The sequence below is a fragment of the Pinus tabuliformis genome, chromosome 5_1 (genome assembly GCF_031772625.1).
Source record: "Pinus tabuliformis cultivar Carrire ecotype Pingquan chromosome 5_1, CPIR1, whole genome shotgun sequence".
In the NCBI taxonomy this organism is placed as follows: Eukaryota; Viridiplantae; Streptophyta; class Pinopsida; order Pinales; family Pinaceae; genus Pinus; species Pinus tabuliformis.
Window position 1 is genome coordinate 74874042 of NC_142305.1, and position 20484 is coordinate 74894525.

At 39.6% G+C, this 20484-nt stretch overlaps 1 protein-coding gene across 5 annotated transcripts in view; it reads left to right on the top strand.

Annotated features, from left to right (window-relative positions):
- Positions 1-20484, top strand: part of LOC149163515 (Exostosin family protein) — a 189694-nt gene that overhangs the window by 127467 nt on the left and 41743 nt on the right. For 2 of the 5 annotated variants that reach the window (XR_016260630.1, XM_089431753.1), the window contains exons 7-8: positions 530-640; positions 913-981. The exons of 1 other annotated variant lie outside the window; for it this stretch is intronic. Coding sequence is in view for 2 of the 4 variants with exons in the window: in XM_089431753.1 (XP_089287879.1) it covers positions 530-640; positions 913-981 (180 nt within the window). In the remaining 2 variants the exon portion in view is untranslated. The remainder of the gene's footprint in view (positions 1-529; positions 641-912; positions 982-20484) is intronic. 2 more of the 5 variants (XR_016260631.1, XM_089431754.1) reach the window with 1 other exon arrangement.

A 20484-nucleotide genomic window follows, 5' to 3' on the forward strand; every position in this document is an offset into this window, starting at 1 on the left:
AATGCGGGTGATTATGATGTCGACTGTTGTTCGTGCTCATTTTTCATCATTTTATGATTTTAACATCTAAAATTTGAAATTTCAGTTTGTGTTTTAATTTTTTTTAATTTATGTCTCCTTTCACACATCCTTACTCCCATGTCTTCTCATACCTAGATTTCAAAAATGTTGTACCTGTACAGATGCACATCCTCTGGCAACTATGGATTTTCTGGTCCTTGATATTATTATACATATTATATTCTGTTATAATAACAGTGTCACACTCTTTGAAGGTTTTATCCACATAAAACATTTGCCTTAAGGTGTTCTATCTATGTGGATACACCTATTTTTAAAGAACTATGCATACAATAATCTGTTCTCTCTTAAAATTTTGCTTAGCTTGTAATATTTGAGAATACAATGGCATTTGACAAGGAGATCCTTTATATGAGAATTTGTTATATGTGTTATTGAGAATTACAGAATTCCTATCGGTCTACTATCAATTTAATGAACTTTTTTTTTGCCTATTTGTATTGTTCAGGTGGCTTTGTTTGTCTCCTCGGTTGATGCTATACAGCCAGGGTGGCTTCTTGATCACTTGCATCACATCAGTCCAAAAGAAGTCAAGGAGATGCGTTCTAATCTTTCAAAGGTATAAACTGAAGATATAGATATTGATTAGTAGATTGAGCTCCTGGTAAATGTGTGCAATGTCTTAGGATCCTGTCGTTTCTGTTTGTTGGTTTTGTTCCCCATTTTGTATTCTGCATCTTGGTTCTTTGAAGAACTTGGAGATTTTATAGGGGAGAGGATTTGAAATGTAGCAGAGGATATATGAGAGCCATCTATTTGATGTTATTTAAACTCATAATTGATGGTGTCTTGAGTTTTCATGTGACCTGATGTTGTGAAAATTTGCTGTAGTTTTCAGGGCATTTTCAATATTCAAGTCCAGCTCAGCCACTTGGTCCAGAGGATTTGACTTGGAGAATGGTATGTTTTACTCACTATAATAAAATCACCAAAACCCTGTTCCTAGCAGAGTAGTGTTACAATCTTTACTACTCGAGAGGACTTCTTCTGCATAATTTCAACTTTTCTTTGGTTTAATCAGTTCATGTCACATTGTATAGAAAGTTGAGATTATTTGTTTTTACATTAGGGCATTCCTATTCTGCTCTGTTGTGTGAAATCATTATTCAAGGAAAAATCCTTATGTTTAGATGATTTCTTTACATTAAAAAATTTGAAGTAACCATCTATACTATATTAGGCTCCCCCTTCCATGTCACACTACTCTCCCTCCACAAAATTTGTCCAAAATAGGGGATTTTCTGTGTCACATGGTACCAAGATTATAAAATATTTTGGTTCGATATAAGAGCATTTCTATTTGTTCTGTTGTGTGAAATCGAATGTTGCATGACTTGTACTCAGCAAATGCTCGGCTGACATATCACTCGCTGACTTGGGAAGACTTGGCAAGATTCGGCAAATAGCAAAAACCTAAAAACTATCTCCTTTTTTTGCAAAAAAAATAAATTAATGGCATTTCCAACACATTCAAGTTATAAAACCATGGTTTACACAAGAATTCATAATATTATCTCGTAAAATATGATCATATAACATAGCACAATTGAGATTTGTTCTCAAAAGTTTTAAAAACAAACTGCAAAATGATTTGTATTCATCTTTGTCCTGAGGGTGAACCACATTAGATGGTTCGAAACGTCTACCAACAACTAATAATGTGATTTATTTGAAAGACATCCTTAATAACAATATGGATCACAGAAGTCTGAAATCAATGAAAAATGATTTCATAAACAAAATCACATATGGTAGCAACTTGCAAGTTCTCCATGAATCGTAACATAATTAGAAAACCAAAAATAGACAATGTCTCCATGTGCAATGTCGTGTCTCATGCATCAGCACGAGGACACCTAGAATAAGCCCTTGAGGAGCTAGTGCCAGCATCAGTGGGCTCAAACAACTGAGGCAGGTGGTTTGGAGTTTCCATTTGAGAAAATGGCAAACCAGAGGGATTTTGTGTCTCCCCATCAAACCAACTCAAATCAATAATAGGCAACTCCTCCACAATCCATTGAGACTCTAGATCAATGTCATCCAATACAATTGGATCTAAAATTTAAGTCCTTTGACGCATTTGTTTAGTGAGCAACCAAAGGTTGTAATAGATGTATACCAGCATCTGCAACCATTCACGCTGCAATCTGTTACGCTTTTTGCTATTGATGTGCTCAAGCACTGACCAGTTGTGCTCACATCCTGAAGCGTTGCAAGGCTGGCTTAGAACTCTGATTGAAAATTCTTGCAATTCTGGTGCCTCAGTGCCACAATCTATCGACCAATTGGCTATAAAAAACAACAAAAAAGTTTAGAGTGTTACAAATTGCAATGCCAAACATAAAGAATTTATAGAATGTAAGAATTGAATCTTACATGGCATTTTCTTGTCCTTGAGCCATATTGTTGAGCTAAATCCAAACATTCAAGATGCTTCCTTGTACATGTTTCGTTGCAAACTGATTTTGTCTTGAATTTCTTGGCTTGGGAACATCCTCTCAATGCATATTATGACACCTCTCATCACCTCGAGATCTTTTTGAATATTAGACCCCTCATTTTAGAATATGCTTGGATTGAGATATGCTCCCATTGCATGCAACGATGAATGTAGCTGCTTGTCCCACTTGGAATCGATAATTCCCCATATAGAGAGATATTTAGATGAATCTTCCCTATAAAAAGCCTTGATGGCCTCTTTAGCCTTGTCCATTGCCTCATAAATGTAGCCCATTGGTGGCTTGTCTCCATCCATGATCTTCAAGACTTTCACAAGGGGCTTGGTTAAGTTAACAATCTCAGTGAATTTCTCCCACACGTCCTCTTTGAACAGAGATACCTTCACAACCATGGCATTTGGTTTTGTGCGATCTTTCCAAAATAACCATTGTTGGCTACACAACATTCGTGTCAAGGCTTGGTACTCATTCAAAAGGCTTTGGAGGGACAGGAAACTAGTGGCAAAATGTGTGACAGTGGGCCAAATGAGCTCACCTTCTGTGAATTCTCTCATAAGACTCAACACCCAAGCATGGTTATAAATATACTTGGTTATTTGTTTGCACTCTACAACATCTTGCACCCATGACAACTTCCAGATGCCCTCCAAAATCAGGTCTATGTAATGGGTAGCATATGGGCTCCAAAAAATGGTAGGATATTTTTTGGTTATCATTCTTCTAGCGGTTACATAATTTGCAACATTGTTTGAACTTTGTGATTAGTTGGACAACATTTTTTAATGCAACTTCCTCCGCAACCTTTGACAACATAAAAGAAATCAGATCTGCATCCTTTACGTGTGAAGATGCATCAATGGACTTTAGGAACATGGTTCCTTTAGAGCAAACAACAATAATGTTGAAATGTGGCTATCATTGATGTCAACCCAAGAAACACCAGAAGATGCCCTGCCTTTGTTGATCAAAAGTACACGGCGAATTACGGTTTTTCAAGACAAGGCCACCTTTATTGGTTTCTTCTCATCTTGCCGATTCCGACGGTATGTGGCATGTCATGAGAGCTTTCACGGTTTGAGAGATGTGCTTGTTCAAAGATAAATCACCTATCTTAAAGGTCAAAACCCCCAAATAAGGTGACATGGCAACTTATCATTGGTTCATGGGCTTAGAAGAAATTCATTATGGTTGGAGGACTAATTATTAAAAGACAAATTAATTCTTACATTAATGCTGGCTCTAAATAATGAAATTTGAAATTCAAATTTCATTCTCCCTCCTTCATTAAAGTCGGCCTCATGAGATTTTTGGCTCCAAATGAATTTTAATTTTGAATTTTATTTCCTCCTAAAATGCTAGTCGGCTCACTCATAATCTTTCCTCCAAAAACTATAAAAGGGCACCTTGTCTCACCTACTAGGGCATGCATCTAACACATATCTTTGGCACAAATCGAAGGAGCTTCAAAATATTTTTGGCCCTGTGGAGAAGTGACTAATCTTAAGAGAGGCTTGAATTAATTTTATTTTCTGTACTCTTCGACCCCGAGGAACATCGTTTGATCGTGAGTGAGGGTTTATGAGTTTGTGGCGTATGGTTTTTGGGCTATGCTAATAAGGGCATCGTTGGGCTTTATCAAGCTTTTGCATGTGGAATTCACATTACATTGAAGGGATAAATCTCACTCCAAATCTTTGAACATGTTCTAAAATAGTGTGATCATCCCAAGGCAGCGACCAGAATATAATTATGCTTGTGGTCATCAAGTAGAGTTAAGTATTCTCCTTTGGAAGGCTAAATTTCAAGCAAAAGGGGTTTTGTTGGGCTCCTACAACATTTATGGGCACACAAATATCTCAATTTATTGTTTCCTGTGGTATGGTTCGGCCCTTTGTTAGGGCAGATTCCTATGCAATAATTTGAGCAAGTCCAACCCATATCTAAGGAACGTTTTAAGTTAGAGGCAACGTGGAATTGTTTCAATAATTGTGACCCCTGTTGTGGACGTAATTATGCGGCCTTGTTACTTTTGAAAGTTTTAGACTGTGGGCTTGAAATTCTGTGTAAATCCTTAAGCAGTTACAATGGTATGCCTCTCTCTTTTACTTTGATCTAGGTTGTTAATTAGTCAAGGAACTCGCATGGAGTTTGGTTACTCAAGGTATCTTTGACAGAGTTTAAACCTACAACCACAAGCTACGATTGACATTATATATAGGTATGTTTAACTCCTGCAAATAATGTTTCTTGTAGCCACTATCAAATAGATTTAGGTATAGATCAAGGAAGAAGTCATTGTTGGTCGTATTGCTCCTTGTTCTGAACTTTGCAATAGTACAATCCGAGCATTCATCTCTTGCAAACAAGTTAGAGGACATAGGTTGGTTTGGAAATACACTGTATAAGGTCTTGTATCACATTAGTCTTTACAATAGTAAGGGTTTCATTATTTAATTATTACTATTGAGGATTTCATTGTCACTGTTAAAGGAGTCTAGTCTATTTAGTAAGGGTTTTGCTGCCACACAATCTAGCAGGGGTCCTAGGAGGGGTACCTAAGGGACAACTACTAGACCAAATGACAACAATGGGACAAAGACCCACTATCACCTTAGTCAGTGTCCGTTGCTCTTTACGGACTTTCATTGATGGGAGGAGTCTCGGTATGGAGGAAACCACTCATAATGATGGGATCAATGATAAAATATTGAGTGATTTCCAAGGCCCATTCAAAGGGGAGGCTTAATTATGGCTTGATGAAAGCAAAATCTCCAAGACATACCTAAGAGGAGAGTCAAGACCTAGGGTTATGGATATTAAATGATGATGAGTATATCTAGGATCAAGACTTCCAATGTGAGGCAAGACCTCTCTAGGGGATTTGCAAGATGATTCTTCTTCAAGTAGGGTTTTCGCCTCACTAGAGAGACCTAGAAAGAAATCCAAGCGAGACCAAGGGTTTTGGAGTAATCATGGGAGGAAGTCGTCCAATATGATCACTAGGTCAAGCAAGGGTGGAGAAAGGGTCAAGAATGATTGACTTCTTTGACTTTTATGTGCAAACGACCCTCAAGAAGACCTCTCAACCTATGACGTTGAAGATTAACTTCATAAGTCAGAGCTAGGGCTTGAGTTTTCTCAAAAACCAACTGTGGGAATTGCTCCAAAACTGGAGGACCACTAGAGGAGACACCAACGTAGATACCTATCTAAATGAATTTGAAAGATCACTCCTCTAATGCAATTTGTAGGCAACCCTATCTACGCTGTCTAAGAGGGGCTGAAAAATTTAGGAGGAGAAAAAGAGAAGGAAAGTAAGGGTGATCACCAAATTTTCTTGGACCAACGCCTTACCCTTGGGCTATGCAGTCTATATGATTCAAATTTTGGCTAAACCCTTCCTCATGCGGGCTAAGAAGCGAGATGCCCTAACACCTATTTTTCAGTAATTACCCACCCAATATCAATGGACTTTTATGGAAGAAAAACAAGTTTCAATCCACTAGGAAAATTTGTCTACTTGTTATTCAGTGAGTAACATGTGCAATTTCACAATCTAACAATCTGCACAATGATTTTCAATAAATTAGGGCATAAAAAATCTAGCTAGTTGCAATAATTCCATACACTAGATATTATTCATGAAAAACTTCAACAAAATCACTTAAAAGATAACAAGAGATATATCCAATCCAAGATCAAGAAAGCAACTCCAAGAGAAAGCGATATTAGCTCCCAAAAATATCGAAATGCATCAAGAGATCTCCAGTCAACTTCCATGGAAAAAATGCGAAATTCTCCAAGAGAAATAGATCCAAGTGTGATGATGATGATCTCTCTCAATGGGAGAGATCTAAATATATATAATCCTTTATCCTATTCGAATTAGCCTAAGATGCCCCTAAAATTATTTTAATGTGCAAAATAACATATCCTTAGTGACAAGCCCACCAAGTAGCTCATAAAGTGGAGAATAAGCCATCCAAAATGAAGTCATACCCAAAATTGTGGTCATTTTGTTTCTATCTTTCCATACATAGCCAAAGAATGGAAAAGATTCTTCTAAAGTTTCGGGTCCTATGAGTGCATGATAAATACCACCAAAACCTAAAACCACAGAAGAAATTAAGTGAAAAGTTTATTAAATAGATTCTATTTTATAAATAGGCTCAGTCGCAATTTAAAGGATCAAATTAGAACAAATTTTATAGAAAATGAAAATTTAAATAATGTAACGAAAGATACAATTGACCGGCATTCATCAAGTTGGAAAAAAATTAAGAGAGAATGGTTCAACCATTTAACTCACTGGGAAGGGGCCTTATCCACCACAGGGAGGGCCTTATCACTAGGGCTACTCAATGGGCACTAATCCACAGGGAGGGGCACAGACTACATATACCGAGAAATATGACATATTACCCACCTGAAGACAGTGAAAAGACATGGCTTTTACTTACGAGCAGATACATTGAGTTTAACGGATTGGATTGGATTGAATTGGATTGGATTTTTCACTTATTAGTCTGATGATGCTGGCCGGAAGGAGCGGCCAGAGGGCATGGATGATTTAGCTTACGTATACAAAACACAAGGTTACTCTCGCTGTAGAGTAGGCCGGCCATAGATAGAGAGTGTAAGCTTTAGCGTTAGTATACTAGCCCATAGAGACTTCCGTATGGCATGGCTGCTATGGCTAGGTATCACGGCTAGTCCTCATTTGTAAGTATAAACCATGCCCATGTAAAACCAATATAACCAATATCAGATTTCCTCTCAGGAACAGGGGGAACTTCTATTCTCTGTCCTGATTAGCGAAGTTAGGAAGAAACCTCTGAAGGAAGTGAATCTTCCAAAAGAAAGATTGGAGGGCCTTATTGTGTCTGGGGAAATAAATAGAATTGATTGCCTCAACCCTTTCTGGATCAATCTTAACCCCTTGAGCAGATACAATATGGCACCCAATAAGTAAATTGAACCTTTAGGTGCTCGACCATAAGGTGCCGTTAGGCCGCTCGACCATAAGGACCTTTAGGTGCTCGACCATAAGGGAGAGGGCCGCCATCGAGAGGAGAGGATGCGAAGCACGCCCTTTTTTTGACTTATTTGAGAGGGGTCACCCAATAAGTAAATTGAACCTTTAGGTGCTCGACCAAAAGGTGCCGTTAGGGGCTCGACTGATAAGGAGAGGAACTTGAAGAACCACCGGGCCGCCATCGATTCACTATATTCGAAACTAATGAATTTGTGGGTGGGGTTTATGTTGGTGATTCAAGTTGGGTTTCGGGGGGTCGGGCAAACTCCCTCCTTGGACGAGCACTTCGGACGTAGAACCGGGTCGCGCTGCTTGGTGTCCTGCAGTTGAAGTAGGAACAATTGTTTGATAGCGGTAAGTTTCCTGCAGGGATATAATAGAAATAGGTTGTTCCTTATATCCCGGGTATACTGTGATGGTGCAATTTATCGGGATGGGAGACTTTCCCTTCTTTTATTGCATGGTGCCACCCTGGCTCAATAGAAATCACATATAACAACTTGGACATCGTGAAGTTGGATATTGAATGAAGAAGGAGAGGTCCTTACTGTACTGTCGCTCAGCCAAGCCCCTAAGGGAAGGCAGGTAGGTAAGAACCTTCTCTATGCTCAGGATCAGGACCCAAACCCAGACTCTTACCGCGGAATACTGGTTATTAATAAGGCAGCTGCTTACAGCCATCGGTAGTGGGCCTACAGGGCTACCAGGCGTTACCTCCCAGCCTCCTAGTGTTGGTAGTGGTTGTCCCTTTGCCGATCATCTATTTATCCATCCTGCCTATCTATCTGGCCTACCATCTTGTGCCACATCTGACTTGTTGGACCCACATGTAGACTTCAAGACAGTCTCACTCCTTGACTAAAATCGGAAAACGCGACTAGGGTAACGTGGGCAACGTGCGCTAAGCCCACCCAGTAAAAGAAACCTATCCATAGGAGCCAGGGGAGCAGGGGAGCAGGAGAGCCGGTGACAAGTAGAGTAGTGGAATTGATCATTGCGAAAAGGCTATCCAGTTGAAGAAATCTATCCAGTTATTCATAGTGTAGATTCATATATTAAGTAAATTGAAACTTTAGTTGCTCGACCACCGGGAGAGGACCGGTAGGGGCTCGACCAACGCCCCCCCACCGAATAAGTCAAATGAATTTCTTGCTTCCAAATATGCAACTGACCTCATTGTCATCAGATTCCTGGAAGAGAATATCTTGTCCATATTTTGCTGCCCTCAGAAAATAGTCACTAGGAGGCTGGGAGGTAACGCCTGGTAGCCCTGTAGGCCCACTACAGCCAGTGGTAACCTTATACCTCCAGTAAGCTGCCTTGCTCCCTAACCAAATGATGGACAGCCTCTAATGCAGCAGTGAGGTTGAGAGTCATGTCTGCCCCTTCAGGTCCAAATGATGAAATCATGGTGTAAGAGGGTCGTTGGAGGGCCTTGTTGAGTCCTCTAGGTGCCATAATGAGAGTGAGAGCTCCATATATGATAGACAACGGGGTGGCCCCTTGTTCTCCAAGTAAAACATCATTTGGTCTTCCAAAATAGCTTTGGGGCACAAGCAATGGTCTCATGGGTCTCCTAATGAAAAATAAGCCTATAGACTACTCCAAATGGGGTCACAGAAGTTGATGCTTGCCCTCCAATGTCTCAAGGATGAGACAAATCTCCTCTGGGCCTCAGATCAACTGCAAAACCCTGTATATACTACGAAGTTGATTGGGGGCCTTGCTAGTCCAAGTGCATCATCTTGAATATAATGTGGGGCAATGAACAAGCCGCTGAAGGTGCTGAGGCTTCCCATGGCATGAGATAACTCTCTGACATATGATGGAAACCCATGGCTCTCAACTCTTCACCGACAAGTGTCAATATGATCCTCTGGTGGGCTTGGGCCCCAGTTAAGTTGCCCAACCCATGATGAAACCACTGCCAATCCTGTATAAGATCCAATGCATCTCCTCACCCTCAGATACAATAATTCATTAATGCATTTAAGTGAATCAAGTTAGTCCAGGGCACAAATGAGACTTCATAGTGGGTTTCCCTTCCAAATTTGGGGCTTTGAGCATGTAATGGTGTTACCTCCCTAGGTAGGAGTGGTTAATAAACAACCCTATTAGGTGTTCCCAGCCCCTAAAGGGAAGGACATGTCCAAGGTACATCCTTCAAGTGGTAGGTGTCATGTGGATAATGATGAGGTGGATTGGGACACAAGGGTCTCAAGGCCAAATGACATGGGCTCAAGGGTGGTAATGATGAGGGATGTCCACATATTTGGGTGTATGAATGTAGGAGGGAGCAATTGTGGTACATGAGTTACCCCAACCTTTGTTTTTCCACCCTTCTTCATTTTCCTTTTGCCTTTTATTGATTTTTCTTTTATTTTACTGCTTGGGGCTCCAGGGGATGAGAGCATGCTGTGTATGATATAGCAGTGATTACCCCCTTAAAGTGGGGTTGTTCATCGCCCACCAGGGGTTGGGACATGCACGAGTTCCTTAATGGTGCAGGGGGCACCCATAGGGGCCCTAGGAACTTGGGTGATGGCCATAATGATAAGGGGTAAAGCTCATGTTTGGCCCACGTGCTAAATTTTATTGTCCCAACCATCTTTTTGCATTTTGTGGTATTATTTCCTTTTGTATGTGGCCATGATATGTTTTTATCTTTTTTTTAGCTGCTTCAACCTCCAGGGTGTTGTTACCCTAGACACAACCTCTGGCTGCAGGAGGTCAGTGCCTAGGACATCCACATAACTTGATAGAGATTTTGATAAGATGATTGTCCGAAGACAGAACACTATTTAGCGTAACATTAACATAATCTTGAAGATTAACCCATTCAACCAAACTGACCTTTAATAAATGAATGTAGACTCTAAAAATTTATAAATGAAAGAGGAAATAATTTGGAACTGAGTTTATCACATTAGGCCGATAGGAATCCAGTTTTTACACCCTGAGAAGGCAATGACGAATAAAACAGTGATAACAAAGGAGATGATAGTGAGGAGGCAATGGATAACCCATTAAGGCTTCCTTCAAAGAAAACATAGGTATTTTCACATATAAATCTGTATTTCGTTAAAGAAAGACCCACTGCATCATACATTTACCTCAAATGAAGAAAATCAGAGATGAAAAGAACAAACAAGAAAGAAACACCACATACTGCAATCCATCACAGGATCTGGAATCAATTTGGTTTTCCTTTATTCATCTTCCAGGAAGCTTTGCATTACACAATCTCTCAAATTCAGAGTCTTCAAACCCCTACAAAATGCTCATTTCTCATTTTTAATTTTTGCTGTTAGCCTAACTGTTCCTTCATTAGTTATGGAACTGCTGCTTGAAACAATTATAAAACTGTTTTCATCATTTCCTTCTTTACATTACAATACATTTTAAAATACGTTCTCATAACCCAAATATAAAATATCAAAAACTTTTAATATTATATATAAAATTATTAAAATTTTATTAAAATTATGCTCGACCATTTACATGATTCTACAATGTTAGAGTTTTAATTTAAGCTGCAACACATTAACATGATTCGAATGTGAATAATGGATGTGGGCCCCTGACTACTTGTCGCATCCGTATTGGAGCTTAGGTGGATGTGCATTGGCTTCTGTGACAGTTGATGGCGTGCGGGTCCCAGGCTAACGTTAGCAAAATCCATAAGTGGTTTTAGAAGACCATAAACCACTTTGTGCCACCCCTCTGTGGTGGTTTTGGAAAAATGAGGTAGGGGTGGTGCAATGAACCTAGACTGTCGATTTGCTAATGGCCAAATTTGCCATACCTCTTTGCGACACCCTACTATCAATTAATGCTCGAGCATTCGAGGTTGTCACAATTTATTGATCCGAAGCATAAATGTTCTAGGCTATTGATTTCTCTAGAAATTGCAACGAACGAGGAATCTCATGCTCATACCTATCCATTGATGAAGACGAAATTGTGGATAATAAGGCGTTGTCTTGCCTTCCTCCTCCACCGCAATCTACAATTCTAATATTTCCTGCATTTTTAAGACCACCAAATCACAATATGCTTTGGCACTTGTAAAGGTATTCGGAGTTGCTTCTTTTGAATCCCACAGAGAGCAAGCTCGCGCTAAGATTTTCCGCCTTTTCAAAATCCTCTCTTTTGTAAACGTCCTCTAGTTCTTTTTCAATCTCCTTATACTTGTTAAACACAATATTTACTCCCTCGACTTGTCTTCTCTTCTGCGCTGCAACTTTCTTGGAGATGGATATAGAGGCAGCCCTTTCTTGAAGCTCCTTTAACTTCATCAACAATTGGTCCTTGATATCAGCTAGATTCTTCTTAATGACCAATTGCTATTGCATGGGGTTTCTGTTGATCTTGTTGGAGACAATCTAGAGGCAGCCCTTTCTTGAAGCTCCTTTAACTTCATCGACAATTGGTCCTTGATATCAGCTAGATTCTTCTTAATGACCAATTGCTATTGCATGGGGTTTCTGTTGATCTTGTTGGGGACAATCTTGGTACAGGTGGCTCTGGCTCGATGTAATTTGGATTGTCAAATGCACACTACCTAATAACCTTTCCTGGATACATTTGGAAAGGTAGTTGTCTCACATCCTGCAATGGATGAGCAACTGATTGCATTGGTAAAGGGGATGTAAAGGGTTTCAATTGGCGTTGTGGACATGCCATCAAGCAATGGAGTGGGTAATCTTGGTGGATTCGCTGAGAGAGGTATAGGTATACCATATAGAAGTGGCCAATGCAGTACCATATTTCCTTGGCACTGCAATGGATATCCATAACAATCTTCAAGCGATGATCTGTGATGTGGGGTAGTGTAGATGGAACTAACACATGAATCTATGTGTCCAGGTATTTGCGTAGTTTGTTGAATGGGAAACGAAAAAGATGATTGCTCTTTTATATATGTCCCTAGTGCATTTGACACACATTTATGTAGACAGTGGACAAGAAGATACGAAAAACTGAGCTGAGGTACCTAGATGATCAAGATTAGTCACATGATTTTGTTCAAAAGATCATTTATCGCCAGAAATGGAAACATCCTGATTTGTTTTCGCATTTTCTCTTTATCGCATTGAAGAATGACAAAGAAATAATCCTTCCCATTTTCTACATTAGTTTCTCCACATCTTGAGTTTGTTTGAGATGAACTATCTCCTGTAGTGAGCCCTGCTGCTTGATCCCAACAACTGTTCCTCTTTCGGTCTTTTGTCCCTCTCTTCCATCCATTCGAGGCATTTTTTTGTTCGACTTCTCACTGCCATCCTCTGCACCTGGAAGATTGCATATCCATGCCATTTCTGAAGTAAGGTATTTCTCTTGATTGCACTTTTTATGAAGATTCTACAAACTTATAAGACGTAATCGTTGTGGCAAAGTCAATGTTCTTTTGACTGACTCAATAAACTAATCTTCCAGGGTTTGACCCAAACAAAGATCTCAATGGAATTTATTACTAGAGCTAAAAGAACATTCTGTGAAGTGAGTAAAGATATTGAAACGTTTTGTGGGCAAGGAAAATTGAACGAAGCTGTTGTCACCTTTTGATCGATTTCTTGTCAGCGACCGTTTTATTTTATAGTGTTGGGGTTAATCCCACATCATTAAAACAATTTTTTTTTTGGTGTTTTATATGCACTATTGTTAATGACTTTTGTTGATGCGTCGTGCACACCTTTTATGGCTGCTTGTGGTTCCTCATTGGTGCCTTGCATGGGTGGTGCCTTGGTGGACTTTGACTGTCAATTAGTGTACTTAGGCACTTGACTTAGAGATTGGGCCTTGAGCTCAATAATTTTAATAAAAAAAAGTACTTTTCTACATAAAAGCTTGAGAGGAATATAATGCTTCTAAAAGCCCAATTTTGCCCCAAATTGATTTTTTTTTATAAACAGAGGTCATAAAAATATGTCATGTGAAATCATGAGCCCTAATGAAAATGCTATCCTCCTTGGCAGGATTTAGCTACAACACGGGGCAGTGTTCTAGGCCCGACCTAGACATGTGGACAAGGGGAGGGGAGTACCAAAGCCTTGTGGACCCAATGGTCATGTGGACCTAGAGAGGTAAGATGATGAAATAGGGCATGTAACGTGCGGGGGGAAGTGAAAAATGTGGATCGGGAAAACGGGACCGTGCTACCAAAATCGGGGTTTCCCAAGTAGTGTCCATCCTGAAGTTATAAGCTAATAGGGGAGATCCCACTGGACTAGGGTTGAGGATTAACCACCCATTTAAGGTGAGGGAACAAGACTACAGTTGAAGCCCTTCCTTCTTCCAAGTCACCTAATAATCCATACCTAAGTGTGCCCAAGAAAACAAGCATAAGCACCTGATTGCACAATGAAAGACATACCTTTAGGATTGGATGGCCCACCTTCAAACATACACTCTTGACGGATGGGCGAGGGAACATGACTGGGTTAGGGAATGGAGATCAACTGGCACAATATAGGCTACACTAGTGGCTGTCGGGGCTGTCGGTTGAAGACAAATCTAGGAGAAAAATTCCCCTATGGGTTCACCCACTGGTGGTGGGTAACAAGCTTCATCATCATATATTATTTGCAACAATATAGTTGTGATATGCAATCACATTGACACAAATCTAAAGGAAATTTTGTGAGGATTATAGCAGAGGCTTAATTTAACAAAGGTCAAGGGACTGTAGTGGATTAGTTTGTTTGACATGTTTTGATATTAATAAAAACAACTGTTCTGGAGCATTTGAGTCCAAACATCCATTGAATTGTGATATTACAAAAACATCACTGCATCAAGATGTCTTTACGGTTTCTACTAGAGGTACATTTGTTCAGAATTTCATTGCCATTTTACAACAGTTGAAGGAGTCTGGGAGAAAGGGTTCATGGTCATTAGTTGAAGTCTTACAGTAAGGGTTTCGTCATTTGTTTTGGTGTAAGGGTTTTATTGTTTGAATATTATTGTGCATCAGAAGTATATTGGCAGTAAGGGTTTTGTTGAATAACATTGTAAGTGGGTCATTATCCCTGGTACGGGAGCCCACAATTGTTTGTCTATTTCATTATCATTTTCAGGGTGGTTGGGTGGTGCTAAGTAGGTGGTTGAAGTCACCTTCAGGTTGTAGCCTGAAAACACTTCAGGGTGGCAAGTTGGTGCTAGGGCAAGTTGGAGCTTTCAAGGGCGTTGGAGTATCCTATCAATAGTAGCTGATAAAAACAGGGAGCGCCCTTCCAGGTGGAGTTGGAAAATTGAATGCTTTTTTAGAGTACTAGGGAGTTGGGGCTTCCCTTTCAATTGGAGCTAAAACATATGATGTACCCATAAAATTATTAGAGAAGCATTCAATGGTTTTTCTCTCGGAAGGATTTCCACCTAAAATTTGGTATCTACTGTCTTTTGATGTTGTGTACTGTTGATTTATGTTTGATTTGATGTTGAAGTTAATTAATTAATGCTCTGTAAAAGAAAAATTAACTAATTGTAAGTGAAATATTGATTCACCTCCCTCTTAGTATTTCCAACAAATTCAGTTGATGATTGTTCTACCCACCTAATTTGTCCACCTATCTGACATAATTTTGCACCCAGTGGTCTTCCATGAGTTTTTAATGCTACCCAATTGTGCCTTAACACATTCAAACTACTCATTAAGGTCTTTCTCCCTAAGTGAATGATAAGGCTTTGTAGCCAGGGCCAACACATGCGATTGCATCTTCCACAGGCTGAAAGAAAGGTGATTTTGCATAGTTTTTTTTTTTTTTTTTTCCACTGGAAAAATCAGTAATTTTCATTATATTTGGAAAATTACATATAGTAGATGCTGATTAGCATATGCTATAGTGTTCACGCAAAATCCACCACGCAGGGTGATATATCAGAGTTTATACATTAGAAAACATCAAAAGAGTCTATCTGTATAGCCTGTTCGAGATCACATAGGATCTATTAGCATATAATATGATATCCATATCTATGTACAGTTTTCATCATAAACAAAATTGGCAAAAATTACTGTCGACTACCGGGACTGTTGTCCCGCTGGTCTCTCTGGTCTATGTATGGCTTGTGATAAAACCTGTGCTCTTCCGTCCCCTGCTGCTCCACAATTAGCCATTCGCCTCTGGGAAGTATCGTGGCCTCTTTGGATAATTTGTTAGCCTCGCTGTTATGTTCTCTGTAAATGTGTAGACAAGAGAAATGATTAAAAGTTGCCTTGAGTGTAAGTGCATCATATAATATATTGCTGAGAGTGTGTGTATGACAATTAGTTGTGTTATTGATCCAATTTACAACCGTCATTGAGTCCCCAAATATGTTAAGATTTGTATACTGATGAGTCAATGAGAAGTGAATTAGATTTCGAATGGCCAAGAGCTCTGCATAATGATTTTGCATAGTTAAATGGGAGGCTATCATGATACCAAAACCTCCTCACTTCCATCTTTCCTTCCTTTTTTTCATTAAAACTTTCCAACCTTGGCTGAGATTTCAGACCAATGTGAGGAAGGAAGAAAGGAGAGGTTATATGAGATGCATTTCTTACAACATTTGATGAGACAGAACCTATTGGAACACGCTGATCCTGTGTCTGAGGTCCACCCATTGCTGCAACGTCACACTTTATTCTTGCTATCTCAACATTTTGTCCTGAATGGCATCCAAATTAGCTTGCATTTTGGTTGACTTTTGGAAAGCAATTATCACAAATTGCCGCATCTTTACCCACTATTCTAGCTAGGTGGTATTTCAATGTGTTTATGCCCCTGGATACCCTAGTGGGACAAAAATTGCATTTGACTATTGCGTCATATCCGAGAATTTCACGGGTACCATATTCCCAGGCTTCATTAAGAGGCCTTCTAGATTTGGATTTAGGAGCCATGGAATTTATGGATTAGAATGACAATATTATTTCGGAAAGAAAAAATATATTAAAAAAAATGTAGTTTTTTAATCGCCGAGGCTTGCAACAAAAAAAAGGCCCCACAAAGCCCTGTAACAACCACAATGTGGTTGCAACCTATTGCGGGCCTTTATGGCCCTGAGACAGGCCCGAGGGGGCTTGTAATAGCCACAATGTTGCTGCTGTAAACACACTATGGCTGTTACAACAAAAGAGGGCACAATGAAACCATAGCTACAACTCCCAACACTTAAACAATTATCAAAACCACAGAAAGAGTAGCAATAAAATTTGTAATATGTAAAACCTGGATTTCAATAAAAATACAATACTTTGTTTTAATGTGTCCTCTTTCGATGTAATAGCCACAATGTGGCCGCAACAACCACACTGTTGTTGTTAGAGTTCCCCTCGGGCCTATCTCAGGGTTGTAGAGGCATGCAATAGGCCCTTTGCTTGGATAGGGAGCCTGTTGTAGGCTTTTGCGGTCTTGAGACAGGCTCGCGTGGGCTTGTAACTGTCGTAGTGTGGTTGCGGCCCACATTGCGGCTATTACAGGCCCTTGGTGGGCGGCCCACAATGCGGCAGTTACAAGCCCCCGCAGACTTGTCTCAGGGCCACAAAAGCTTGCAACAGGGTTCCGCGTGTTGGAAATACTGAGAGGGGGTGAATCAATATTTCCTTCCAATTAGTCAATTTTTAATCTTCAAAGCATTAAATTCACATTTGCATTAGATCAAATATAAATCAATATCAGTAACAACACCATTATTCAGTGCACAACAGTAAAGACATTACACCAGAGATTTTTAGGTGGAAACCCTTCCGGGAGAAAAACCATCAAACACTTCTTAATACAAGTCTTCAAAATTTACGTTAATTAGGAAGCTCCAACTTCTAAGTTTATCAGCTCCAGCTGAAAGGATGCTCCAACACTTTGTTTACTAGTTGTTAAAATTGGCAACTAGGGCCAAATTCCACTTTGGACAACTCATTTGATGAAGATGATGATTGCATTGAATTCCTCTTTTCAAGAGGACCAAAATTGATCTAAAGATCATCAAATTTGGACAAGCATAAATGTGTTTTTGAATTTATGCCCACATGTAAAATGTCAAAGTCAGCCACATCATCATGTAGGCTCATGAAGCTGAATGGACATGTCACTTCACCCTCAATGACTTGTATAAATATAAGTGACCTCTCACCTCATTTGGCATCATCACCCACCCATTTTCTTCTCTTTCCTTCTCTCATTGGTTCGTACAACTATTGGGCAAATCTTCTCTCTCACACGTGTGGCAAGGAGGATGAATTTTATGGGCAAATTGCAGGGACGAATTTTAGCGCTATTGCAAGGGTTTGACCAACGTTGAACAAACACTTTGACTCGTCATTTGACTACAATTTTTGTGGGAAAAATTGGTTTATGGCAGGCTGTATAGATTGGCACAAAAATCGAGAAATTCTAAGCACTTTGACTTGCGTTGGCCGTAGGCTTGTTTGATCACAACAGTTGACTTTAGTTGACTGAGTTTGATTGTTGTTGTGGACTGTTTTGGCTGCTATTTGACCAACTAAAGAGGGCGATTATGACTGCCTTTGACTAAGCTTCAAAGGGGAAGTTTTGTTGTTGTGTTGACCATCTTTGACTTTCTGGTTGGGGCTGAATTTCACTGTAGTTGACTGCAGATTTGATAGGGCTGTTTTGAATTTGATTTGTCAAGTCAACTTTGACATTTTGTACTCTCTCTGTTGAACATTTGATATAATAATAAGAAGATTTGATCAAAGGGTTTTCCCCATCTTGGGGTTTTTCCTTGGCATCCTCCAAATCTGGTGTCCTCTTGTCGTGGCTTGTCTTTTGCATTTTATGTTATATTCTATCTAAAGTTACTGTCAATGTGATTGCTATTGGAAAACTAAAATGAAATTGTCATTGGGCTGCTAAAGGAACATTGATGTAATTGTCCTAAGCATAGAACATACCATTGTTAACTAAAATTAACATGGTATCAGAGCACAGGTGAAGACAAAGCCCAAGCAAGATAGAGAAAAGCAATCATTAAGGGAAATTTGTTAGACACGATTATTGGACTAGCCTCATTGGCTACTACATCTTACTTCAAATCTGAGGATAAGCTTAAGGACAAATTGGACTATCATGCATGGAAGATGACTTTGGATTTGACTTTGGAAGAGCATGATGCCATGGACTATGTGCAAGGAAGAGTGGTGGATCCTCCTTCAAATGCACCGGCTGCTGCAAAGATGAAGTATAAGAAAGGTGAGGTCAAAGCTAAAAGAATTATCATAGACTCCATTCAAAAGCATTTGGTTGCCTATATTTCTGATTTGGGAACATCTAAGGAGATGTATGATAAGCTGGTTGGGATGTTCAAAGTAAATAATGCAAATCAAATCCTCTTTCTCAAGAACAAGTTGAAGGATATCAAGATGGATAAAGGGGAGTCTATCCAATCCTACTTTATGAGAATAACACAAATCAAGAATGCTCTACTATTTAGTTATCGCTGATAGAGAGATCACTCTCATTGCACTTGGAGGTCTTTCAAGAGCATGGGATGTGTTTAACACCACCATTCTCAACAATGACAAGAATCCTAGTTTCGATGAATTATTAGCTAGTTGCACTCAAGAGGAGACGAGGATGATGGAGAAAGATAAGCCTTCAAATGGAAATGAACCTACTGCTTTCTCCGCTTATGCTAAGAGGAAAAAGAGTGCTGGTCCAAGGAGACAAGGTCAAGGATTCAAGCAGGGATTCAAAGAAGGAACAAAAGGAAGGTGCTACAATTGTAATAGATTCGGCCACTATGCTAGAGAGTGTCCTCACAAGGAGGAATCTCCAAGGGATGACGACAACAACAATAATTTCAAAGGCAATGGCAATCAAAGGAACAACGGGTTCAACAATAAAGGAAAGAGGAATGCTCCCGTTGCTCGATATGGAAATGGTCAACCTCCCAAAAGGACGAGAAATTTCAGGTATGAGGAAGGTAATGTTGTAGAAAAACAAAAGGTGTTTTATCTTATTTCCGCTCTATCTACTACCTCTCCTCTGAATACTTTTGATCATTAGTTGATTGATAGTGGAGCCTCAAGGCACTTCACTGCGTACAAAGAGGCCCTCTCAAATTTGATTGGAAAGAAGACTAATTTGGAGATCATACTTGGAGATAATGCCACCTACCCCGTGAAAGGGATAGGCATTGTCACTCTTCACTTAAATCAAGGTCAAACCATTCATTTACAAGAAGTATTGTATGTGCTCGATTTAAAGAAGAACCTGGTGTCTATTTTTGTGATGGAAGATAAAGGCTTCAAGGTAGCATTCATTGATGGAAAGGTGCGTATTTGGCAAAGAAACCCTAAAGATGCATTTACACTTGGATTTAGGGTTGATGGTCTCCCTCAAGTTGGAGGAAGTCCTTTGGGAACCTTGAATTGCGATACTTCTCTTCAATATGAATTATGGCACCATAGATTTGCCCACCTTTCATTACAAAGCGTTACCTAGGGTTAGGAAGATGGTCATAGGTATGCCCGAGCTCAACATGAATCGTGAACGAGTTTGTCAGGGTTGTGCAACTGGGAAACTTACAAGGGGACCATTCCCTTCTAGTGAAAGCCAAACTACCAATATTCTTCAATTGGTCCATTCTGACCTATTTGGTATGTTGCCTGTAACATCATTGGGAGGATACTTATACTATACAGTTTTTGTGGATGACTTCTCTTTCAAAACATGGATCAATTTCTTGAAGAAGAAGGATGAAGTGTTAAAATGGTTCCGTTCTTTCAAAGCCTTGGTGGAAAATCAAACAGGGAAGAAGATCAAAATATTGAGGACCGACAATGGAACCGAATATGAATCAAATGAATTCAATGACTTTTGCAGTGGCCGGCTTTAAGAGGGAGACAACCGTTCCATATACTCCTGAGGAAAATGGAGTTGCTGAAAGGAAGAATCGAACAAT